We start from the raw sequence: 23,442 nt of genomic DNA, 5'->3' as shown, positions 1-23,442 counted from the left end.
CCCCCCCCCCCCCCCTTCTCTGTCCCCTCCCCGCTAACCCCGCCACCAGATTCACCGTCAACTGCATCACCCACCGCGACGCGGCCATCCTCCCCGTCTCGGCCTGCGGCCGCCTCACCGACGAGACGCACACGCTCATCGGCTCGCTCGCGGCAGCCGAGATCCGGCAGCTATGCCAAGACGCGGGCCTGCCCGTCCTCGACGCCTTCGCGCCCTTCGAGTCGCAAGTGACGTGGTGCGCCCTGCGCATCGACACGGCGCTGCTGCCCCAGCTCGACCTCACCCCCTCCCTGCTCCGCAAGAAAATCGGCGACCTCGTCTTCGCGCACAAGGCGGGCCACACGATCCATCGCATCGTGCTGGTGGGGGAGGATGTCGATGTTTATGATGGGCGGGATGTGTTATGGGCGTTTAGCACGCGGTGCAGGCCCGGGGATGACGAGACGTTTTGGGGGGAGGGCGACGGCGTGAGGGCGTTCCCGTTGATTCCGTATAATGGGCATGGCTGGCACGATCCGGCGAGGGGGGGCAAGGTGGTGAGCGATGCGTTGATGCCGGTGGAGTATCGTGAGGGGCGGAGGGATTGGCGTGCTGCGAGCTTTGAGGAGAGTTATCCTGAGGGTGTGAGGAGGAAGGTGCTGGATGAGTGGGCGGGGATGGGGTTTGGGAAGGGAGGCGGTATGTGAAGCGTGGGTGATTGGGGTTTTTTTTGGCGCTGGTTGGGGTGAAGGGGGGTGTGAACTGCTTTGTGGCTGCATGGCGATGGCATCGTGGGGTTGCAAAGGGAAATAGGATTCGGGCCGCCCTTATGCGGTGGATATAGTAGGCGAAGGAGAATGTCTAGATAGCGAATGAGTGGATGCGTTCCACTTGTACGGGACTTCGAGTGCCTGTGAAAACTTCAGCAGCAGTGCCGGGCTGCTGGGTTGGAAATAGATGAGTTTAATGGCCCGAGAGATTGATGAGGCCGACATTGAGACAGACGAGTTCCACAATAGCAGACGCTGCAAGCAATCTACCTCATGGTTATAATCCGGAGCCGAAGTTATAAATCTGTCCACGCATAAGTTTGCTCAAGTGACGTCTGGCATATACCGCTGCCTTTGGGATGTTACGAACTCATTGCAACCCCCTCCTCATTTCCTGTATCCTCTACAGCATGCGGTGCAAAGGCAACAGCATCCCACTGCACAAGATGCTCCCAAGGCTCCAAGCTCGCGCCATCAAACAGCTTCTCCATCCCCTCCACCGCCCAAGCCTCGCTCAAACCCGCCGTCCCTCCCTCACCAAACCCGGGAAGCACATCCGCAAACAAGCCACCCATCTCCCCCCAGGCGTCATCCACCACCACCTCCGCACCGCACTCCACCGCACCACCCAAACTCCCTTCACCATCCACCAACTCCGGCGGCGTCGCCGAACAACCCAGCCCTCCGCTCCCCCTCTCCTCCTCCTCCTCCTCTACCCTCCTCCTCCTCCTCTCCCTCACCCCCGCCGCATACACCCCCGGCGTCACCCCAAACGCCCTCCTAAACACGCCATGCAAATACCTCGGCGCGCGCCCCACCTCCCCCGCCACAACCCCCCACTTGACCGCGCCCCCCTCCCTCTCCAGCACCGCCCGCGCCCACTCCGCCGCCCTCCTCCCGCCGCGATCCTCGCCCTTACCTGGTGAATCACCATCACCATCATCATCATCAACATCCGGCCGACACCGCTTGCACGCGCGGTATCCCGGGAGCGCGGCGGCGGCGCTGGCGGCGTCGTCGAAGAAGGCGACGTTGGCGCGGCGGGCGAGGCGCGCGGGGCACGTGGGGCGGCAGTAGATGCGCGTGGAGCGCACGGCGTAGACGAAGGAGGTGTGGGCGGCCGGGTCGCGGGTGGAGAGGGCGCGCCAGCGGGAGTGGGGGGTCGGGTAGGGGCGGTGTGGTGGGGGTGGTGGTGGTCCTGAGGTGGTGGTTGTGGTGGTGGTTGTGGTTGTGGTGGGGGGCATGGTTTTGTGGGTGGGAGCCGGGGGCGCTGCTTTTTTTTTCTTCTTTTTTTTTTTGGTGTGTGGTTTTGCGGCTCTGTTTGGTTGGAGAGGTTCGGGAGGCGGGTGGGAGGTCGACGGCGGTTGGTGGGGAGGCCGCTGTCTCGGGTCGTGGTGTGTGTATGCGCGATTGTTTATGAGAGAGCTTGTAGAGCGGAGAAGACGCGTAGCAGAGTTGGGAAGATGCGGCGGATGGTGATGTTGAGTGCTGGCGGATGAGATGATGTCGTGGGATGATAAGCTAACGGGCAGGCTGCTGTGGAACTGACCAATCAGCTCGCGACCAGGGTACCCGCCTACCGACACCGACACCCACCATCCTCTTACCGTCCAGGCACCGATGATAGCTTTTAATAGAATAAGCCGGTCCTCAGTCAACCGAGCAAACCGTGCCAAGCCCGCAAGTCTCATGGTAACCCCAAAGGCGACCGCGCCCAGCGCCGCCACCAGTCCAGCCAGCGCGCGCTTGCCGAAACTGGCATTTCGATTCACGCGGTCGCGCCACACCTTCCGAGCCCCCACACTCGCGCCTTCTCTACCCGACGATCGCATAGTCACATCAAGCCAGCTCTCTGCTCTCTCCCCCGTCTCTTCCACTCTTCCATCACAACCACCAACTATCTTCAGCCCCACAGCATACAAAGCAACAAACACACGCACAATCCAGAACACACATCTCACAACACACCCCCGCCCCAACCATGTCCCAGCAACCCAGTCCTCCCCGCGACGGCTCACCCTCCGTCAACACCCCACCAACACCCCCCGTCAACACCCCACCAACACCCACCGACGACAACCGCCTCCCCCCCCTCTGGCACCCCACGTCGCCCCCACCACCACCACCCGCCTCCGCCCCCAGCTCCCCCACCTACCCCCGCGCCCTCTACGACTTCATAACCACGACCCACGCCCGCACCGGCGGCGCGCTCGGCTCCCTCCTCGACGTCGGGTGCGGCGGCGCGGGCGAAGTGCTGGAGGCGCTGGCGCCGCGCTTCGAGCAGGCGCTCGGCGTCGGCAAAGGGTTCGAGTACGACGCGGCGGGCACGCGGCTGGCGGACGCGGAGGTGCGGACGCGGACGGGGCGCGCGGTGCGGCGGAAGTGCGGGTTGCCGGACAGGCTGGTCGCGGACGCCGGCGACGGCGTCGGGGAGTGGGATTTGGTCGTCGTGGCGGACCTGGTGGGTTGACGTGTGCAGGCTGTGGTGGTGGTGGGAGGGGCGAGGCGAGTTCGCTTGCTTCTCCTCCTGACTTATCCCCCTCTTCTGGTCGTTTTTTTTTTGTGCTGTGCTGCGGCATGTCGGTCGGAAGAGTAAAAAAAGAGTGGGCGGGGGAGGGAGAGGGAAGGGGTTTGTTTGTTTGCTGACAAGAGCGGTGTGTGACAGGTGCATCGTTTGTATATGAGGAGGTTCTGGCGGCAAGCCAGGCGGCTGCTCAAGCCAGGCGGCAGCGTTGCCATCTTCGCCAAATGCAGATACGTCTTCCGTAAGTTTTGTCGTCCCTCATCCTCCCAGCAGCCTGAAGATTTGCGACTGGAATCTGACCGTCCGTTGATGCCAGACCCTTCCATGCCCGAAGCCGAGAGATTGCAAAATATCTACGACGAGTTTTTGGATCACACAGTGAGCTATTGGGAGCCGTTCAACTACAAAGCCACCCGCGAATTTTACCGAGACTTCACCCTTCCGTGGAGTCGCGGTGTCGGTGCTTCGCAGTATTTCCCGGAAGAGCTGTTCGAGCGGCATACGTGGAACGTCAAAGGCGCGCTGGATGGAGAGGGTGGCGAGGACTTCTTCGGTGGCAGCCAGACGCTCACATACCGTCAGCTTGAAGAACTTGTCGAAAATACAGACCCAGTGCGGCGGATGAGGAAGGCCAGGGCTGACCTGGAGGGAACGCCGCGCGACCCTGTTAAGAATCTGATCTTCGCCTTAAAGGCAGTTACTGGGGCTGGGGCGGAGCTTAGGGTGGGTGCGGGATATTGTTTACTATTCTTCAAGCGGAAATGAGGATCGGAAACGGCATGAAGAATGCATGCGAAACGGTTAAAGGAGCCGGTATTTTGACTCGGAGCATCGTTTGACTGAGAGCAAAGACTGGGAGGGCAACTGGAGAGGCTTATTCCGGTAGACTGCATTCGTACCGTTAACATTCCTTGAGTCCATATTCACTTTTGCTCGACACAAGCGAAGTGCTACTTTTCTCGTGCCCCTTTCCGCGTAAATGCGCATCACATTACGACAAATCTAATAAACCGTTCTACGGGAAAAAGAAAAAACGCAGGAACAATGAAGACAAGACGGGCAGGCAGGCCGCTACACCTGCTCCAAATCGCTATCTCGCCGCGCCTCGACACGCTCCCTCGAGTTCTGCCTCTGGATGTCGCGGTCGACGAAGCGCTTCATGCCCAGCCACGGACTGTTCACCGGACTCGGGCCGGTGAAGACGAGGGCGTCGTACAGGAAGCTGCCGGCAACGGCGCCGACAAAGGGCATGAGGAGGGGTATCCAGAAGTAGTAGCCGCCCGCCGTCCACACGTCGCGGGGGTAGCCCACGGCGCTGGAGAGGAGGCGGCCGGAGAAGTCGAGGGCGGGGTTGACGGCGCCGCTGCGGGTCGTGCACATCATCATCAGTGTTCGTTCTCAAGACAGGGAAAAGGAAGGAGCACGTACCCCGTCTCCCAGCCAAAGGAGACGCCGACGCCGTAGAACAGGAAGAACATGGCGAGGGGGAAAAAGTTGCCGCCGGCCTTGGAGATGCCGTTGTTGTAGTCGTCCTTGAGGGCGAAGACGACGGCGGTGATGAGGCCGGACGGGATGATGACGGAAAAGACCTGCGACGCGCGCGGCACGAACGTCTGCGGGTACGTGGCCATGATCTGCGCCGTGGCTTTGGTGGCGGGCGGCACGATGCGCTGGCCCGGCCCAGAGTACCAGTCGATGGCGGAGATGTAGTTGCCGTAGACCAGGGCGACGGCGATGAAGGCGCCGAGGAACTGCGCGAGCACGATCGAGGGGAATGATTTCCACGGGAGCCCGCGGAAGAGGCACGCGGTGAGGGTGATGGCCGGGTTGAGGTAGGAGCCGCTGTCGCCCGAGATGTAGATGCCGAGCATGACGCCGATGCCGGTGCTGTATAGTCAGGGAGGGGTGTTTAGTGATGGACGTGGCTCGGTAGGATTCTGTGATACGTACCCCCATGGCACCGACATGAACGAGCCGTAGCCAAAGCCGCCCGGGGCCGTCTCCATGCCGGCGCTGAGCACGGATTGCGCGATGCTGCCGTTGTAGAAGCACGACAGCACCATGACGCCCAGGAATTCAGCGAACGGCTCCTGCAGCGTCTGCCGTATTCGAGGCCACATCAGTTTCTCGGCGCCTGAGAAGTGGCGTTTGGGCGGTACGTTGTCATCGAGGCCGACGAGGGCGCGGGCGCTGCGTCGACGATGACGGGGCTGGCCATCGTCTCTGTTCGATGCAGAGGGCGAGAGGGGCGGCCCCTTGTAGTGCGGCGAGGTCGAATCCCGTCTTGAGTCAGGCTCGATCGGGCTGACGGTGTCGGGAGAATCCACGTCCCATCTGAGGGTGGTTTCGGGCGGCATGATGGGCGCGGGTGTTGCGGTTGGTGGTTTTGACTCGAGCAACACGGGAAAGTCTTAAGTAGATGCGATTCCTGCGCATTTGCCCCAGGCTTTGGCCATGGGAAAATTTTCGGGGGGGCGCACTTTTCGCATATTTTCGCGGTGACGTCTCGTTTCCCGATGACGACACATCTGGGATCATCAGGATCGGTATTGTGTTGGCACATCGGACCTTCTGCGAAACGTCAGAGATCAGATAGCCGTTTGAGACCCACATGCACGGAGCGAACGCCGGTGGCGAGGCTCTGCAACCCAAATTAATGCCCAGTCTCCCTGTCTTGCTGCTGCATGGCCGCATCCAGACTTCGTTTAGGGGTGTCATCCCATCGTCATCCTCGAACTGCACTCAGGCGACGGCTCGGGTGGTCGATGATCAGCATATTTCTTTTGTATGCTGGGGCTGCTGCTTCACTGCCTTGGCACTGCCCCGGAACATCCGATGCTGGTGATGGATGCGTGGTGCCCTGGGAAGCCAGCCGTTCGTCCCGAAACATAGAGACGTGCGTTTTTGGTGGGTCAAATAGGTAATTCCTCGCTTAACGCAACCAGTCAGGGAGAGACTCACCGCTGGATCCTAGGGTGAGTGTTGATTGGCTGATGTGCTAGGTATTTCCTAGTGACTGGAACGGGATGCGTTTCTGGTTCGGGGAAAAAGCTCACCCGTCGATGACGACGTCTCCCCGGTGAAACGAACAACCCAGACAACGAAACAGAATTGCAACATCACCTCTGTATTTAGGCCAAAGCTGAATGCTCTTCCAACGCTTCGATTAAGACCAATTTTCCCTCCGCGACTTCTGCCCGAAAAACGACCACTGGACACATTACCTGCACCAGGCGCAAAGCGAAACAGCATGCAGCATATTGTGCATGCGCTGCCTTGATGTTGGCAAGATTTCGGAGTATGTTCCGGTAGCCGCACGCTCCACATTTCGGTGGAGAACCTACACGTCGTCAGACCCAGGTATGCACCGTTTTAGGAGTGTTTGCCGAGTTTCATGCATATACACAGTAGGTGGCCTCGTGAGTTGGCCATCTGCGGCAGTGAATGGTTTTTCCTGGAGACAGGAGCCACAAAGGAAATGTATCAAAGAAAAATTCCCCCGAGCCTCAACTGCATAACACAATCATCTCACTTACATGTCAAATCTTCTTCCTCAGCTTCCTCTCCCGAAAACACATCCCCAACGGCGGCGGCGCCAACGTCCACATAGCCTTCATATCCCTCTCAAAATCCTTCCCATCCTGCGCCGACGCAAAGCGGATATCATACCGCAACGCCAACCGCCCCAGCACGCTCCTCATCTCCCAATACGCAAGCTGCTTCCCCGCGCACCCAAACATCCCTAAGCCAGGCCACACGCATCAGCAACAACAACAACAACAAAACCCCAGGAACACGCATATCACACAGCGACTCACCAACCCAAAACGTGAACCAAGCCCTCCTCTCCCTCACCAGCCCCTCCACGCCCCCATCCTCCACCCTCATCCACCGCTCCGGCACCCACTCCTCCGGCCGCTCGAAATACCGCCCGTCCCGCTGCACCACCCACGGCGGCACCCACACGTGCACGTCCCCGGGGATGCGCAACGAGTCGTCGAGGCGCAGGCCCTCGGGCGGCGTGAGGCGCGGCGTGCCGCCGGGGAGCGGCGGGTGCAGGCGCAGCGTCTCGGTGATGACGGCGTCGAGGAGGGGCACGGATTTGGCGGCGTCGTGGGAGAAGGTGGTGGCGTCGCCGCCGCTGCTGTTGTCGCCGCCGCTGTTGTCGCCGCCGCTGTTGTCGCCGGGGCAGGCGGCGTCCATGGCGGCTTGGAGGCGGGCGTAGGTGGGCGGGTGCGCGGCGAGGTGGTAGAAGGCGGCTGTGAGGGCGGAGTGGGTCGTGTCGCTGTGGGGAGGGTTGAGTGGGTGGGAGAGAGGAGAAGGGGAGGCGGGACGTACGCGCCGGCGACGACGAGGGAGCGGCCGTCGGAGTGGAGGGCGGAGAGGGTGGGCGCGGCGGTGGGGCCGCCGGCGGCGAAGGCGCGGATGAGGAAGGTCATTACGTCGTTGGGTGGTGGGGGGGTGGCGGATTCTGGATGGCTTTGGAGCGTCTGGCATGTCGGGCGGCGTCAGCGTAGGTCGGGCTGTGGTGCTTGCGGTCTTGAGGGAGGAAGGAAGGAAGGAAGGAAACGACAACCCACCGCCCTCTTCTCCTCCACCAGCCCGGCGCAGTAGTTTCGAAACAAGGCCATTGCGCCCGCATTCGCCAGGCCTGGCGTGTTGTGCAGCATGTTGATCAGCCACGGCACCGGAAACAGTACGCCCAGCGCACGCCTCGACTCGCGCAGCCCTTTGATCGCCGGGTTCTCCTTGGTGGCGTGCAGGCTGCCGAAGTCTTTTCCGAAGGCGACGACGCCCATCAGGTCGTAGGTGAGCATGGCGATCCACTGGGTCGCGTTGATGCGCTGGCCGCGGTCGCAGGCGATCTGGTCGAGGAAGAGGCCGATGGTGGCTTGCATGTCGGCGTCGTACTTGGCGACTTCTGTAGTCGGGAATCACGAGAGTGAGTGAGCGAGTGTGGTGGGCCATGTCGTGTGCACCGTACCTGTCAGGCTGAGGCCTTTTTCCCACGGCTTTCGGCGATTGCGGTGGTCCTCGAGGTCCCGCGTCTCCAACATGCCGACACGCTTCCGGTTCCAGTCCGCTTGCTGGTAGAAAATGGGTTTACGGCAGCCCGCGATCTGAGGCAGGGCGGACGCGCGGGTGATGGAGAGCTCGCGGGGACCTTGTGGTGTCGCGTCAGCACACACACTTCGCTGCGATCCAGCTGCGGACCCTTGCGTACCGATCCGAACAACATCGCCGTGCTTTTTGTGGAGTTCTTCGAGCTTGAGGTGGTACTTGAACGCCTTGGAGGACTCGTACACGCTCCAGAGTCTGGTCAGCTTAGCCGCGAATGGGCCAGGAAAGCGGCGCAGTCGGTGGAAGAAAGCGCGGTAGATGAGGATGGAGACTGTCAGGCTCAGCGTGAAGCTCGTCGCGGTAGTTACGACGTCTTTTGCCGCGTCGACAGGAGTTGAATGGTACAGTCGAACGTCGACATAGAACATTCCCATCGCCGCTACAGCGAAGCAGCCCAGCATGTACCAGACAAGAACGTCAAGGATGTCAATATACTGGACGAATGCATGGAACGCCAGCCCGGCAACGGCCGATGCCAGCCAGAGGTTGGGCCTGTGTTTCTCGGGCGTGATCCCTTCCATTTCCGCACACTTTGGGAGGAAGTGATATGTTGAGAAAGAATCGATGAGGCGGGGCAGCGGGGAACTTAAGTCACCTGTTGTAGTACCCCGTGCTGTTACACCTTGCCCCGCCCTACCACACCCCTGGTGTCTTGTCCATGTAAGCACTAGCGCAGGTATATGCGATTGAGTGCAGGATAATCTACCTAGACTTACTACATCGGAAAGTAGTCCTTCATTCTTAACTTCCATAGCACTTTTGTATGCTGACTCTTGGCGTGTTTGGTTCCACCATCGTTCTCGAATGCATCGCAGATCTGGGGCAGTACCACCCCCCTGTCACACCTTGTCCACCTAATTTGTGGAGAATCAAAACACCACGTCCTCCCTCGCCGTCTCCACAACAGGTTCTCTTCTCCGACATGAGACCTTCTCAACCATTGTGAATACACCCCGAATGAGTCTGACGTAAGCAAGACGGCTCAGCGATACCTTCATCTCGAAACCAAATCAATAATACCATTCATTTCTATCACTTTGCAGGCTCTTTTCCGGTGGGCCGGCCTCCGTTTGGTACCCCAAGCAAGCCATGATGACATCATCTTGAAGCTAAAACCATGTTGCTCATTCTCGTCCTTCGACTGCCACTCGACAATACCGTCAGAGCTCGTCTCGTCGTTGTGCTTGCTGGACATACTCCGCGTTGGAGTAGAAACCGACCCCTTCCGCCCTCTCCCCAAACTTTCATCCCAGTAGCTCAGCCCACACGCCACGTTCCCAAGCGGATAAGCAAAGTCACAGCCATACAAGACATGTCTGTCTAGCTATGGAGATGGCTCTGGTAACGGCAATCCCTCACCCCGTTACTGTCGTAGTCCCCAACCACGACCTTGGTTTTTCAATCCTTCTCCGCCCAGAACTACGTTTCCCGCAGAGGATGGAAACTTTGACTACGCACTAAAGCAACCAAATCTTCCGTTCTCTCAGCTCTTTTTTTTGAACACCTGTAGACGTCATACTCCGTCTCCACGCGGCACCCGTCCTCATGATGGACAAACACTACCGAGAACAGAGCGTCGCCTCCCGCAAACCGTTCCCAAACCCAGTCAGCACCTCCAACTTCTCCGGCCCCATCACCTTCCTCGTCCACCCCAACACTCCCAACAGCCTCCCACAACCCTACTCGAACTCATACAACCCGAATTTCGTCAAATCACCTCCATACACCCTCGATATCCGCTCCACACCCAACCCTTCCCACCCACCCATCCCCGCACGACTAACTTCCTCAACCGCCGCCGTAACCCCGCCATAAAAGCGCTGCCGCTTTCAAGACACTGCCGAAGCGCGTCGGCTCCGTTGGTTGTTGTCTCCGCGAAGCCATTGGGTATAGGCGCTGAGATATGTATTTTCTTTTGCCATGATGGCGCATCAAGAGCGGTAGTGTCAAACTTAGATAATGTTGGGGCAAAGGTGCCGAGGCACTGCAGGAGAAGCAGTGGATGTAGTCTCGTTTTGGGAAAGCCCGAGAGTTGCACACTCGTGGTACAGGGCTCACTGGATGTTCTGAAGGGGATCTTGACGGTTGCCTGATCTGGCGTGGATCCTGAGTAAGAGATAACTCCAGGACCGCCACGTTTCAGTTTCACCTACAGCGTATAGCCATAATTACCTTCCCCCGAATAGTGCACCAAGTATCAGGGTGACCAAGCAAACAACTAACACTGTGACTGGATGTACTTGCAGAGCTAAACCAACGAATGAATTAAATCTTGCATTACCGGCAGTTGAATTGAAGAATCCAATATGCCACCGAAGTAACATTCACACAAGCTTGATCCTTGTCTCAGGAACAGATTCGAAAACTTTGCTTCCTCCGCTTTCCCATTCGATTGTTTTAAACACGCCAATCCGCCGGTATGCGTTGTCAGTAGCCGTGTAATGTAGGACCAGCCCGAATAGCTGCTTGCAAAGTCTGGGGCCGGCTCGGCTCCACTCTTCGTACAACGCAACTGCGAGTTCATCCATCTCTTCATAACCTAGACTGCTTGATACTAACAACATGAACAGGCCACTGTCCGCGCCCCATTTGCATCCTTCGCCCACTCCTTCATCGAAGACCTCTTCATCGGTCGATACGCAGTCCAAAAACCACTCCGCAATAAATGAACCAGAAAATTTAACGCGATAACGAGTTTCATAGAGTGGGGACAACGTAAATCTTTGGGCATGGTGCAGTTTCCCAGATACAAGCAGATGAGCATCTTTGATCCGTCCAAACGGGTTGAGACCATCAATTTGCGCATGCGCCTCGCAAATCGTAAGCTCCGGGTTTGTTTGCTCATACGTAATCCAACCTTTAACCGTTTGCAGGGACGCCCAGCTCCAAGAAGGTGCGATAAACAGGCCAGGCCTAGTCAGTTCCTGGATGAAGTTGGATAGACCGAGGATTGAATTTGGATCACCGGACAAGAAGCTCCTCCAGAGCAACCCCCGATGCAGGTCCGCTTCCCACAAACCAGCAATGTACCTGTCTCCAGTTCTATCTGCGATCATTGCGGCGAGTGCGGAGACGGCCGGGAAGCAATCTTGTGCGAAGGTCAGGGATCTGTGCGAATATTGATGTACAGAGTTGTACCAAACAGTGTAGAGATTCTGTTTTCCGCCTCGTCGAACCGACTGTTCGAGTTCATGGAACATGCTTTTGTTGACACTCCGGCCTGGCATTACACCGTCTTCCGCGCGATATTTACTATCACAGACATAGACGAACTTCTGCAGACTGCAGATCAGCCTCCTCGACGAGAATCTCTCTTCTTGAAAGGTCCACCCTCTGTGTTTCCATTCGCTCTCGTCGTAGGAATGCAGCCACGTGATAAGACTGTGGGTATCCCAGTCGTTATCAGCGAAGCGTGGCCATATTTCGTGCAACGAATAGCTCCCATGCACCTGAGGCTTGACTGAAGATTTGAAGGGAATCTCAATACTTTGCCTAGCCTGTGGAAGAAACCCCTCGTCGCAGGAGTTGACCAGAGCACACAAGGTGACGTGCGCATTTCGATATACTTCACTCATTGTCGTAGACTCCCTTTCCCAGTCCGAGGCATCATCTTGAATGATACACAGCGAGTCAATCCAGAGATAGCGGATACGCAACGACCGAGTCAATAGTATGGCATCTCTATATGTCGAGGGCATGGAATCCATGGGTATGCTTTTCAATCTATGCGAAATCGAGGAAGCCTCCGTTTTGAGAGGCAAACTTTCTTTTCCCCAGCAGTGACTGAGAGCTGCGTACGGTGTATCGAGAGCGACCGAGAGTGTTGGATCCGCAGCAGAGATGATAAGACGAGGGTCTTTGTCGAAATTTCTTCCACCTACGTCCAAAAGTCGAGTTGGAAGCTTGCTGATGGTGCTCTTGTGATTGCATTTCCAATGAGATTTGTGACACTTGTGCAACCATGATCTGAGCATATCTGCATTTTGGCCTGACAGAGGGTTGGTTTCCAATGGTCTGGCGCGTATTTTCAGCCATGAGGCGCATTCTCCTGAATAAAGATATCAGTATCTGCCTATTCACATCTGAGGCTAAACATACCTTCAGGGCACCCAACTTGGAAAGGAATTGTGACGGAATGAGCTAAAATTCCATTGCGGAACTCCATATTGATTCCAAGACAGCATAATCCTACTTCAAATCCCCAAGCATATTCCGCACCGGAAATGATGAGCTGTTGCGTTCCAAAGGTTTCTGCTTTCCGCTTGATGCTGTCTCGTCGAACAGCACGGACCAAGAGTGCGCAAAAGTTGCATCCTTTGCGTGAAGATTCAGATAAGATGGGGAGATCTGGTAGCTGGTCCGTCAAAGAGTAGTTGAGGGGAATGAAGCTGTCTGGAAAATCGTAGAAGTCGTCCCATGAAATGTAGCCTGAAGATGTTTCGTCTGCGCTGTTGTCCGAAGATAACTTATCCATGTTGCTACCCGAAGATATCGCGCCGTCGTTGTTGTCGGAAAATATGACGTCGTCGTCGCGGTTCCACAAGGCCTCGTCTGCATCGCTGTCTTGAGATATGTCGTCGTCCGAAGATTGCTCGTCGGGGTCGGGGAAAGGCGAAACGCATGCATCTCCGAAGAATTCCGGTGAAAGTCCAAATCTTCGGTCATCCAGCTTGAGAGCCTGACAGCGCTCGCACAGCGCTTCTCGGAGTTCCGAGTCTCCCAACTGTGGTGGTCCGCGCCGTTCGCCCGGTGAATCTGATCCATCGTGCGATGACGAACCTTTCACCGGTAGGGAACACACCTTGGGGTTGGGTTCTTCTCCATGCTGCTCCTGCATGTGGGACGCAGACACCAGATACAAAGATGTTCTGGCTGTAGTGGGCTTGGCGCACCTGGATGTTGACAGAAACGATCAACTCAGTGGAGCTCTGATGGGAGTGGGATTGACGGTCAGGGCGATTGCAAGAAGCCTTCAGCGAGGCTGATGAATACGTCGAGATTTACCCCGCTCCAGGCAGCAGCTTATGGCGACACAAAAGCACAGAGAGGGTCATACGGCTAAGCTGGAACTGCACGAGGCTGCAGAACATATCTCAAGCTAACTGGTTGTGGGCTCCGCTTGCCCAGCCACCGCAGCCTTCTGCAGAAACAGCGCACATGAGTCCATACGAGGCCCCAAAGGGCATTTGCTGTGATTCGCTGTGTGTGGCTGCATGCAGCACAAGACGGCCACCGAGGCTAGCAAACACCGTGATGCCGAAGAGCAGGATGAAGGACGACCATCAGCTGCTCTTACAGGCAGATCCTTGATTGTGCAGCCATTGCACGCGATTGGAAAGACATGACGCGTAAGCACAAATTTCCATAATCCTCCTTGGCTCATTGCAGAAGCAGATAAACCTCGTCGCATCACTGCGTCGGGAGAGGCCGCACATCGCCAGGATCCGCTGCACCCTCAAGCGGTGTACCCCATCCCCCGCCACCTGCAAGCGCCGTCGTCAGCATCCGTCCCATCCAACAAGTGTGCCAAGGAAAAAAAACGAGGTGGGGAGAAAGAAGAACGACTCACCAGGCGTACAAACGACAACGCGCTCCCCAGCCGCGACATCGACCACGGCCTTCCCCCCCAACGAAACCCACTCCTCGCCGCCGTCCTGCCCCCTCCTCACCCAATAATTCCTGCCCACCCCTCCATCCCCCCCACCCCCCATCCCATACGGACTGTACACCCTCCTCTCACTCAGAATGCTAAACCTCAACCCCCCCACCCTCGCCTCCACCTCCCTCACCACGCCCTCGCCGCCCCTCCACCTCCCCCTCCCCGCACTCCCCACCCTCACCCCCCACCTCCTCACCACCACCGGCGTCCGCCTCTCCACCACCTCCACGTCCGTCGTCTGCGTGTTCGTCGAATGCACCTGCACCGCGTCCGCCCCCGCCCACCCTTCCCCCGCCCCGCTCCCTCCCCCCAACGCCTCGCCGTAGTTCCACCCCGGCGCGACGGTCCCAGTTACTGGATCCAACCCGCCGGCGCCCCAGCCGAAGCTGTTGGCGCAGCCTTGGCTGGCGGCGCAGATGCCGAGTGCGCGCAGGATGACGTCGACGACGCGTTGGGAGGAGATGGTGGAGCCGCAGATGGCGAGGGGGGAGGTGGGGGAGAGGATGGAGCCGGGGCGGAGGCGGATGGTGATGGGGGCGAGGGCGCCTTGGTTGAGGGGGATGGATAGAGAGGAGGATGAGGAGGTGGTGGGGGACGAGGAGGTGGTGGTGGTGGGGGTGAGGAGCGTGCGGAGGGTGTAGATGATGGCGGAGTGGGTGATGCTGGGGGGGCAGTTCATGTTGCCGAGGGTTTGGGAGCCCGTTGTGGGGGCGGTGAAGTCGAAGGTTGCGGAGCCGGTGGCGGGGTGGATGGTGAGGTGGAGGGTGAGGGGGGTGCCGTCGTCGTAGAAGTCGGTGGCGGTGAGGAGGACGGGGGCGGAGGGCGGGGAGGAGGCGGGTTGGTGTTTGGCGGCGATGCGGCGGAGGAGGGCGCGCACGGCGTGCTCGGCGGTGCGTTGGATGGCGTACATGTATTTTTGGACGCGCGGGATGCCGGCCTCGGCGCACATGGAGTGCAGGAGGGTGATGCCGCGCTGGTTGGCGGCGATTTGGGCTTTGAGGTCCGAGATGTTGTCGTCGAGGCGGCGGGTGACGCTGCAGCCCGGCCCGTAGGAGACGACGTCGAGGAAGGCTTTGCGGACTGTTTGCTCGTCGAAGACGCCGCGGTGCACGATGCGGAGGGATTTCACGGCGAGTCCTTCCTGCCAGAGGAACTTGGAGTCGGGGACCATGCTTGTGATGCCGATGCCGCCGATGTCGGTGTGGTGCCCGCGGGAGGCGACGTAGAAGATGAGTTCGCCCGAGGCGAAGACGGGGGTGACGACGGTGAGGTCGGGCAGGTGCGTGCCGCCGCAGTCGGGGTGGTTGGTGAGTAAGACGTCGCCGGGTTGGAGCTTGCCGGCCCAGAGGGAGTGTTGATGTTGGATGGCGAATTGCATGGAGCCCAGGCTGTATCGTCGTCAGTGATGGGCAGCTCGCAAGGAGCTGGAGTGCTTACTGAATTGGGATGTGGGGAGCGTTGGCGACGAGCTTGCCGTCGGGGGTGAACAGGGCACAGGAGAAGTCGAGCCTCTCTTTGATCGAGGTACTGATGGATGTACGCTGCAGCGTGTTGCCCATCTGCTCTGCAATGGACATGAATCTGCTGGCGAAGGTGGAGAGCTCGACCGGGTTTATAGCAGAGTCCGCATCCAGGCCAGCCGTCTCTTTGCTGGCCAGATCGATGACGAGGTGCGAGTCGAGGACCGAAACCCTGCAGCCTGTTTCCACCAAGATTGTTTGCGTGTTGTCGATGACAAGCGCGGGGCCGGTGAAGGTTGACTTTGGTGACAGGCTGGCCAGCTCGTACACCGGCACGTCCTGCCAGCTGCCGTCGATGAAGACGTGTTTGGTAGCTGTCGTCTCCGGAAAAACACCGTCACCAATGTTTTGTAGCTCCTGGAAAATGGATGGGCGCGACACAGCTTCTTCTCTGCTCTTTCCGACCCCTCGGACCCTGATGGCGTCGACGACGATGGGACGCTTGGCCATCTCGAAAGCAAACTCACGCCGATGGGCTTCGACAAATGCCGTGCCGAAGTCATTGTCCTGCGGTTGCAGAATGGACAAGTTCGTGTCCGACCCTTCATACCGCATGCTCAGGTAGCATTCATGATCCACTAGCTCACTTTGCACTCCTTGAGCGATCAGTTCCGCCGTAGTCTGGGCTTTCAGCTCTTCAAAACTCGCAAGCACCGTGCCCAATACCTCTTCCGAGAAGGCGTACGCCGCGGGGACCGCCGTCTCAGACACGATGTCGGCCAAACCAATTCCGTACGCGGAGAGGATGGACGAGTACTTGTGGATGATAATCCTCGGCATGCCCAGAATCCGGGCGATGGCGCAGGCATGCTGGCCACCGGCGCCCCCGAAGCTGGCCAGGTTGTGCTTGCTGATGGCAAACCCCCTGGCCTCGGTGATGTTGCGGATCGGACGGCTCATGGTCTCGTTGGCCATGGCGAGGAAGCCGGAAGCCACGTCCTCGGGAGTCAGCTTGTTCTCCAGATTAGCGTTGATCTCGGCAGTCAGTTCGTGGAACTTTTGCTTCACGACGTCGACGTCAAGAGGCTCGTTTGCGTGCGGGCCGAAATAAGAAGGGAACTTCTCCGGCACGAGCCTGCCCAGAAACAGATTGGCATCTGTGATGGTGAGGGGGCCGCCTTTCCGGTACGACGCTGGGCCCGGGTGAGCACCGGCGCTCTGCAAGTGTTTAGCAGTGACCCATCTTGCACCGAACAACGAGACCTACCTCTGGGCCGACAACAAAAAGACCGTTTTTCCAGCTCAGGATGGATCCGCCGCCAGCCGCGACCGTCTTCACATCCAGCATGGGCGTCGTTATGGTAGTGCCGCTGATGGTGGTGTTGAAAACGTGCTCGAACATCTTGTCGAAGCGGCTGATGTCTGTACTTGTTCCTCCCTACTCGGGTCAGCCACATCCGGTCCTCCCATGCGGTACGTGAGCATACCATGTCGAATCCGACGACGGGAGTACCCTCAGACGGATCGTAGCATGTTCGGGCAATCGCGACGACTCCGCCGGCGGGCCCACTCAAGATGGCCTTCAGTCCGGTGAACTTCGAGGCCGCGCTGAGACCGCCGTCTGACTGCATAAAGTCGACCCTCTTTGGAAGAATGGAAAAACCAGAAATGAAGCCGTCCACATACTTCTTGACCGTTGGGGAGAGGTACGCATCCGCACATGCAGAGGTGGTGCGGTGCAGGATCTTGATGTTGGGACTCAGCTCCGAGGATAGCGAGACGTGCTCGAAGCCGATCTCGCGCGCAATCCGAGCAACTGCCTGTTCGTGATCTGATCGGGTGAGTGGCAGTCTCAATCCAGGAGAGTCGAGCTTGCAATCATACCAGGGAAGAGATAGGAGTGTATGAAGCCGATGGCCAAGGAGCGGAAGCCTTCATCGTAGAGGTGGCGAAGCTGTTCCCTGACGGCAGAGCTATCGAGTCTCTTCAGTATCCGGATGACCTCTCCGCTCGACGTCTTGACGAGGTCGGGGTCGGACAAGTCAATCTCGGCGGGATGGGGGTTGAGAACGTAGTCTTCGACAGTCACGCGTTCGGCAATCTCAATGACCTTGGAGTAGAGCACGCCCGGCTTGCGGATGTTGAGGTCAAACAGATCCGGTCTGGTCTGGTCCCCGATGCGACAGATGTCCCGAAAGCCCTCGGTGGTCAGCAGGGCGAAGCGCTCTCCCTTGCGTTCCAGCAGGGCACTGTCGCCGGGTCAGTAACGGGTGGATCGATGGAGTGGCTGGCTGACTTTGTGGCCACGGTGGTTCCAATTCTCACTGATTCGATCAGACTACCGTCGATGGGTTGGCCCTTGGGTATCGGCTGTCCAGAGAGCTGCTCCAGCACCCGTCTGATGCCTTCGGTTGGTGCGTCTGGATAAGACGCAGGGTCGACGGACAAGAGCTTGAAGACGATCTCTTTGCCGTCGGCCGTGTGCGCCCATACATCGCAGAAGGTGCCACCGCGGTCTGGTAGGCGAATGCGATCAGCACAATGCTCACAGCCAATCACAGTCACACGACTGACCAATGGTGATAGAAACAGGCGGCATGGACGGCATGGCTGCGGAAACGGCTGTGTGCGATGAGACAGTTTCACAGGACTCAGACAGTAATAAGTCCCTCCCCGGCCAGGACGGTTTCCGCAACGGGTCAGTCGCCCGCTTTACGGTGCATCGTCTCCAGCCATGATTTTTCGATTTTTCGGGCGGGATCCGCATCTCACGAGGCTGGCTCAATGCGGGCGGCATGCCATCGGGTCGGCTTCTTGCGTGATAGCCGATCTCGGACCACCATCTGCCCGGCACCTCCCATTCTTCTATCCATCTGCCTACTGTTTCAGAAGCTCCCTCACCGCTTGCAAGAATTCAGCATTCTTCTCTACCTGGACCGAATGGTTCGCTCCGGGAATGACCAGCAATCGCGAACCCTGAATCTTTTCCGCAATGATGCTTGACTGGCCTGTAGCATTTTACATCAGCGGCCCATACGGCTTGACTCATGCATGAAGACTTACTCGGCGGACAAATCCAATCCTGATCCCCGACGACGATCAAAGTCTTAGCCGTCACTTTGTGCAGCTCGTCCCGGTAATCAAAGTACTTTTCCTGCTCCGAGTACAAGGCATCTGCACCGTCGCTTTAGTCTTCGCCATCCCGCACACACACCATGCCAACTTACTGTGAGTTTCTGCACGGAAGACGGTATCACGAATTTTCTTCAGCCCCGCGTCGGCGTCGTACGTCTCGACATACAGCGGGTTAAGCGCGAAGATGATAAGCCTGAACTCGTCATCGTCCTCAAACGCCGAAAAGACTTTATGCACCATCTCTATCGAAGCATTCGGAGCCTTGTGCAGCCGTGCTGCGAACGTGCTCAAAGCTTCTTCTTCATCTGGCAGCCAGCCAAGTCAGCACAACAGCTACTCCTTCGGAACATTGCCAGCTTCTCACGGTGATGCGACGGCGCCGTCCCGCGCAGTACCAGATGCGACACCTTATTAGAATACGTTATAGCGTACTGTCCAACATCAGCAGTCCATCCCCAATGGAAATAGAAACAACACACCTGCTGCGCAAGGTACCCCCCAAAGCTCCCGCCCGCAACCACGGCCTTCCCCTCCTCCCCGGCAAAGTGCCGTCTGAACGCGTCGATGTCGTCGACCAGCTGCGCGAACGTGTACGGCGGCGAGCACGAGCTGCGGCCGTGGCCGCGGTAGTCGAAGCCCAGGACGCGGTAGCCGTCGCCATGGTCGGCGAGCGGCTTGTACGCGCTGAAATCCGAGCGGTGATCACCTGCAGGGATGGGTCGTAAGTGGCGGGAAGCATTGCTTCAGTCGAATTTATTTTTCTACGTACCAAAGCCTCGTCCTCCGTGGAGCAGGATGATGAGCCGGCCGCCGGGTGGCCCGGCGATGCTATAGTTGAAGTCGGCTCCGTTGAGCTCGATGCGCGGCATTGTTCGCTTCTCTGCCGAAGTGCTGTTTGAGTGGCAAATAGGAAGACGAATGCTAGAGGTTTAAATGATGCGTCTCGGTGGAGTGTGACTGCCCCACTCTTGCTTCTTCCCTGCACCGAGCGCCCGATTGCACCATTCATCTCCTGCCTTTCTGCACGCCAAGACGTAAGGTGGTACTGTAGCAGCAGATCCGTCGCGTTGGTGCTACAAAAGGGATCGGGTTGGTCCACCAGCTCACCCTGCTCTTCTTACTATCCGCCATGGGAATCTTCACCAACTTGAAGCCGCGTCCCAATCCGGCCCGGCCTTCGATCTGGCACTGGCATGAGCCGGGCACGAGCAAGGAGGAAAAATAGCTGATCCGCAAGCTGGACATTTTCATCTTGACGTATAGCTGTTTGGTGAGTTGGCCGTCTCTTCCCTGCTGTCCTCCCACCCGAAACTGACCCTACAGACCTTCTTCATCAAATACCTCGACCAAACCAACATTTCCTCCGCCTACGTCTCCGGCATGAAAGAAGAGCTCGGCCTATGTTCGTAACCTTCCCCACCGTATCACACCCCCATCCCCTTCCCCAAAAGAGAAGAACCAAAAAGAAGAAAAAAAAAAAAGGAGCCGCCGCCGCCGCTCCGCCAACAACCACCCACCCACCCCGACTAACCCCCTCTCCCTCCCCCTCCTAGACGGCAACGAGCTCAACCTCATGCAAACCTACTACAACATCGGCTACATCCTCGGCGCGCCCCTCTCCAACACTCTCCTCACCCTCACCCGGCCCCGCCTGCACCTCCCCGCCTGCCTCCTCACGTGGTCCCTCTTCGTGCTCGGCCTGTACCGCGTCTCCACGCCCGCGCAGATCTACACGCTCCGCTTCTTCATCGGCTTCTTCGAGTCGGCGGCCCTGCCGGGCTTGCACTACGTCATCGGGTCGTGGTACCGGCGCAGCGAGCTGGGGCGGCGCAGCGCGCTGTTCGTCATCTCGGGCGTGCTGGGGCAGATGTTTTCCGGGTATCTGCAGAGCGGGCTGTATGCGGGGATGGAGGGGGTGGGCGGGATGAGTGCGTGGCGGTGGTTGTTTGTGTTTGATTTCGTGTTGGCGGTGCCGGTCGTGGCGTTTGGGGTGGGGTGTTTTCCGGATACGCCGAAGACGACGGGGGCGTGGTGGTTGAATGGGTGGGAGAGGGCGAGGGCGGTGGAGAGGATGGAGGAGGAGGGGAGGGGGGAGGGTCAGGGGGAGAAGGCGAGGTTGGATTGGGGGGCGGTGAAGAGGGTGGCGGGGAGTTGGCAGGTGTATGCGTTCTGTGTGGCTTGGAGGTGAGTTTTTTTTTTTCTTGGTTCTTCCCTCTTCCTCTCTCCCTCTACTTTTCTTTTGTTTTCGCAGGAAGCTTGCCAGGTCGATGACTTCGTAATCCCCTACTGACGACGACTCCACCCCAGTCTCTGGTCCCTGACCTGCGGCTCCAACGTCCAAACCTGGATGGCCCTCTGGCTCAAGTCCGAAAAGAACGCAGACGGCTCCTCCAAATACACCGTCCCCCAAATCAACAACATCCCCACCGTCGTCGGCGCCGTCGTACGTGATTCCCCCCCTCCCAAAAAAAGAAAAAAGAAAAACTAACCCCCCTCCCCCCAGAACTTCATCTTCATGACCACCACCGGCCTCGCCGCCGACGCCCTCGACTCGCGCGCGCCCATCACCCTCCTCGTCGGCCTCCTCATGACCTTCACCTACACCGTCTACGTCATCTGGCCGTCGTCGACCGCGCTCAAAATGGCCGCCTTCTTCCTGCAGGGCTGCTACGGCTGCTTCTCGCCGCTGCTGGCCGGCTGGGTCAACGCGGCGTGCGGCGCCGACCGGCAGCTGCGCGCGTTTACCATGGCCGCGATGATGAGCGTCGGGCAGGCGTGCGCGACGCCGGCGTCGCAGTTTTTGTTTCCCGCGAGCGAGGCGCCGGCGTATAGGGGGACGCGGGGGTATGCGGTGGGGTTGGGGTTTGTGGTGGGGTTGACGGGGTGGTGTGGGGTTGTGTTGGGGGCGGTGGAGAGGCGGTGGGGTGGGAAGAAGGAGGGGGAGGGGGAGGAGGCGGCAGGGGAGGTTGAGGGCGGGGGTGGTGAGGGCGCTGTGGGGGACGAAGCGGAGGTGCGGAAGAAGTCGGGGGCGCGTGAGACTGTGAGTGAGGCTTGAGGTTGGGTGTTGGAATCTGGCAAGAGCTGTGCGGGGTCTTCAATCGGATTTCCATGTTTCGGTTAGCGATTTTGATGACTGGCACAACTGTCCACCGTATTATTCCGGTGAGTATACGCATGCTTGCACTAAGAACTCTGTCCTCATTGACGGAACCATATGTAATGATATGTACATTGACGGGATCCAGGTCCCCTGCACAGATATCTCATCAACAGACTCGACCTACTCCCTGATTCATGCACAACCCACGCCAAAATCCTTGCAAACCTCTCTCCCCTGCGCCTTGATGTTCTCCACCAGCCAAAGGCGATAGTTGCTAAAAACCAGCACACCCCCCGGAATGAAAGCAAAGTTGTTGCTCGTCTCGCCGACATAAATCTTACCAAGCAACACACCGTCGGGGTTGAATACATGCACGCCATCGCCGCAGCCAGCCCACACGTTGCCATCAGTGTCAGCATGCACGCCGTCGGGGAAGCCGTTGTCACAAAAGGCAAAAGTGCGCCTGTTGGCGAGACGCTTGCCGGCGATGACGTCAAACGCGTAGATGGTGCCGGGGCCCGTGTCGTTCTTGGTGAACTGCTGGGCGCCCGTGTCGCTGACGTACAGGGTCTTGTGGTCAGGCGAAAACTCGAGGCCGTTGCTCTGGACGAAGCCGTCGGCGACGACTTGGATGACGCCGGTGCTGGGCTCGAAGCGGTAGACCTGCTTGGGGATGACGGGGGCGGGGCGGAAGTCTTGGAAGTAGCCGTAGTCTGGAATGCTTTGTGAGTTTGTGTTCCCTGTTTGTTTGACGGCGTAAAGACTACTTACCGGCATCGGTGAACCAGAGGTCGCCGGTTTCGGCGTGCTGGCGGACGTCGTTGACCGAGGAAAAGTTGCGGCCGAGGAAGGAGGTGAGGAGAGTGGTGGACGTGTTTGTGCCGGGATCGACGGCGATCAAAGCCGAAGGATGCTCGAAATCACCCTCGTCGCAGTAGACGTGCTGGGGAGGCCGCTTGGCGGTGTCGGAGCCGGGGGGATAGTAGGACGAGCCGCCGTTGGCTTCCCACAGGTCGGGGAACTGGGTCGAGGTGATGGAGTAGTCGTCCAGGCTCAGCACGGTGATGTTGATGTTGTCCTGCAGCGAGACGTAGTTGGAGGTGATGTACAGGGAGTTGTCGGGCTCGTAGTAGATGCCGGCCTCGTGGAAGGCCTGCCATTCCAGGTCGGCAATCTTGCGGGCGGTGGCATTGCGGCCGAGGACGTCGGTCTGGAAGGCCGGGTCGAAGTTGAGCAGGGAGATGGCGGGCTCGGCTGCGCTAGTGGCGGGCAGGGTGGAGAAGTAGTTGGCATTGGTGGCCAGCGCGAGCAGGTCGACATCAACAAAACCAGCAGCCATGACGACGGCGATGCACAGCGTCAGCAGAGCGGTCAATTGCACGCGGCGGTCGGAGAGGAGCGAGCGGGCGGGCGGGGAAGGCTCCGGCGTGGGCTCGGGAGGCGACTTCTTATAGTCGGCAGTGCGGGGAGACATGGGGCACCTCAGTCAGGCGGCGCGCTGCCTTGGACGCTGTGAGGGACCGGCGGGGTGTATGCCTTCTCTTGGCCGGCGGGCACGCTTTATGACGTCCCGCACACCAGCCGCCGCGGCCACCAGTTTTTCTCTTATCTGTTCCCCAGACTTCCCCACACGCCGTCCTCCTTCACCGACCGCGACACCCGCGTCACCCGCGTCGGCGTCCACTCTCCATCAC

The 23,442-nt window shown here is 58.8% G+C and overlaps 9 protein-coding genes across 9 annotated transcripts; 2 read left to right on the top strand and 7 right to left on the bottom strand.

The window, feature by feature from the left end:
• Positions 1-1,111: 1,111 nt before the first annotated feature.
• Positions 1,112-1,993, bottom strand: BKCO1_10900016 (dna repair and transcription factor protein; the record flags this gene model as incomplete). The annotated part of the gene is made up of 1 exon (XM_020270255.1): positions 1,112-1,993. The coding sequence occupies one exon, from the start codon at positions 1,991-1,993 to the stop codon at positions 1,112-1,114; it is 882 nt and encodes a 293-aa protein (XP_020125082.1).
• A 737-nt stretch (positions 1,994-2,730) lies between these two features.
• On the top strand, positions 2,731-4,038 carry BKCO1_10900015 (methyltransferase domain-containing protein; the record flags this gene model as incomplete). Its single annotated transcript, XM_020270254.1, has 3 exons — positions 2,731-3,210; positions 3,415-3,514; positions 3,590-4,038. 3 exons carry the CDS (start codon positions 2,731-2,733, stop codon positions 4,036-4,038), a joined length of 1,029 nt encoding a protein of 342 aa, XP_020125083.1.
• A 306-nt stretch (positions 4,039-4,344) lies between these two features.
• On the bottom strand, positions 4,345-5,630 carry BKCO1_10900014 (aquaglyceroporin like other eukaryote; the record flags this gene model as incomplete). Its single annotated transcript, XM_020270253.1, has 3 exons — positions 4,345-4,636; positions 4,702-5,160; positions 5,224-5,630. 3 exons carry the CDS (start codon positions 5,628-5,630, stop codon positions 4,345-4,347), a joined length of 1,158 nt encoding a protein of 385 aa, XP_020125084.1.
• A 1,182-nt stretch (positions 5,631-6,812) lies between these two features.
• BKCO1_10900013 (cytochrome p450) lies at positions 6,813-8,915 on the bottom strand (the record flags this gene model as incomplete). The annotated part of the gene is made up of 6 exons (XM_020270252.1): positions 6,813-7,015; positions 7,092-7,558; positions 7,612-7,763; positions 7,854-8,194; positions 8,258-8,437; positions 8,498-8,915. The coding sequence occupies 6 exons, from the start codon at positions 8,913-8,915 to the stop codon at positions 6,813-6,815; spliced, it is 1,761 nt and encodes a 586-aa protein (XP_020125085.1).
• Positions 8,916-10,718: 1,803 nt separating this feature from the next.
• Positions 10,719-13,231, bottom strand: BKCO1_10900012 (het domain-containing protein; the record flags this gene model as incomplete). Its single annotated transcript, XM_020270251.1, has 2 exons — positions 10,719-12,442; positions 12,493-13,231. The coding sequence occupies 2 exons, from the start codon at positions 13,229-13,231 to the stop codon at positions 10,719-10,721; spliced, it is 2,463 nt and encodes an 820-aa protein (XP_020125086.1).
• A 572-nt stretch (positions 13,232-13,803) lies between these two features.
• Positions 13,804-18,121, bottom strand: BKCO1_10900011 (5-oxoprolinase (atp-hydrolyzing); the record flags this gene model as incomplete). The annotated part of the gene is made up of 8 exons (XM_020270250.1): positions 13,804-13,877; positions 13,964-15,441; positions 15,491-16,731; positions 16,781-16,951; positions 17,001-17,344; positions 17,398-17,762; positions 17,810-18,029; positions 18,088-18,121. 8 exons carry the CDS (start codon positions 18,119-18,121, stop codon positions 13,804-13,806), a joined length of 3,927 nt encoding a protein of 1,308 aa, XP_020125087.1.
• Positions 18,122-18,390: 269 nt separating this feature from the next.
• BKCO1_10900010 (prolyl aminopeptidase) lies at positions 18,391-19,517 on the bottom strand (the record flags this gene model as incomplete). The annotated part of the gene is made up of 6 exons (XM_020270249.1): positions 18,391-18,521; positions 18,577-18,687; positions 18,741-18,953; positions 19,013-19,079; positions 19,128-19,354; positions 19,418-19,517. The coding sequence occupies 6 exons, from the start codon at positions 19,515-19,517 to the stop codon at positions 18,391-18,393; spliced, it is 849 nt and encodes a 282-aa protein (XP_020125088.1).
• A 511-nt stretch (positions 19,518-20,028) lies between these two features.
• BKCO1_1090009 (major facilitator superfamily transporter) lies at positions 20,029-21,703 on the top strand (the record flags this gene model as incomplete). Its single annotated transcript, XM_020270263.1, has 4 exons — positions 20,029-20,050; positions 20,202-20,832; positions 20,956-21,091; positions 21,152-21,703. The coding sequence occupies 4 exons, from the start codon at positions 20,029-20,031 to the stop codon at positions 21,701-21,703; spliced, it is 1,341 nt and encodes a 446-aa protein (XP_020125093.1).
• Positions 21,704-21,940: 237 nt separating this feature from the next.
• Positions 21,941-23,222, bottom strand: BKCO1_1090008 (smp-30 gluconolaconase lre-like region; the record flags this gene model as incomplete). Its single annotated transcript, XM_020270262.1, has 2 exons — positions 21,941-22,461; positions 22,520-23,222. 2 exons carry the CDS (start codon positions 23,220-23,222, stop codon positions 21,941-21,943), a joined length of 1,224 nt encoding a protein of 407 aa, XP_020125094.1.
• Between the last annotated feature and the right edge of the window lie 220 nt (positions 23,223-23,442).

Source organism: Diplodia corticola, assembly GCF_001883845.1.
Source record: "Diplodia corticola strain CBS 112549 chromosome Unknown scaffold109, whole genome shotgun sequence".
NCBI lineage: Eukaryota > Fungi > Ascomycota > Dothideomycetes > Botryosphaeriales > Botryosphaeriaceae > Diplodia > Diplodia corticola.
The sequence above is the reverse complement of the archived record's forward strand: the minus strand, read 5'-3'. Positions and strand labels throughout refer to the sequence as shown.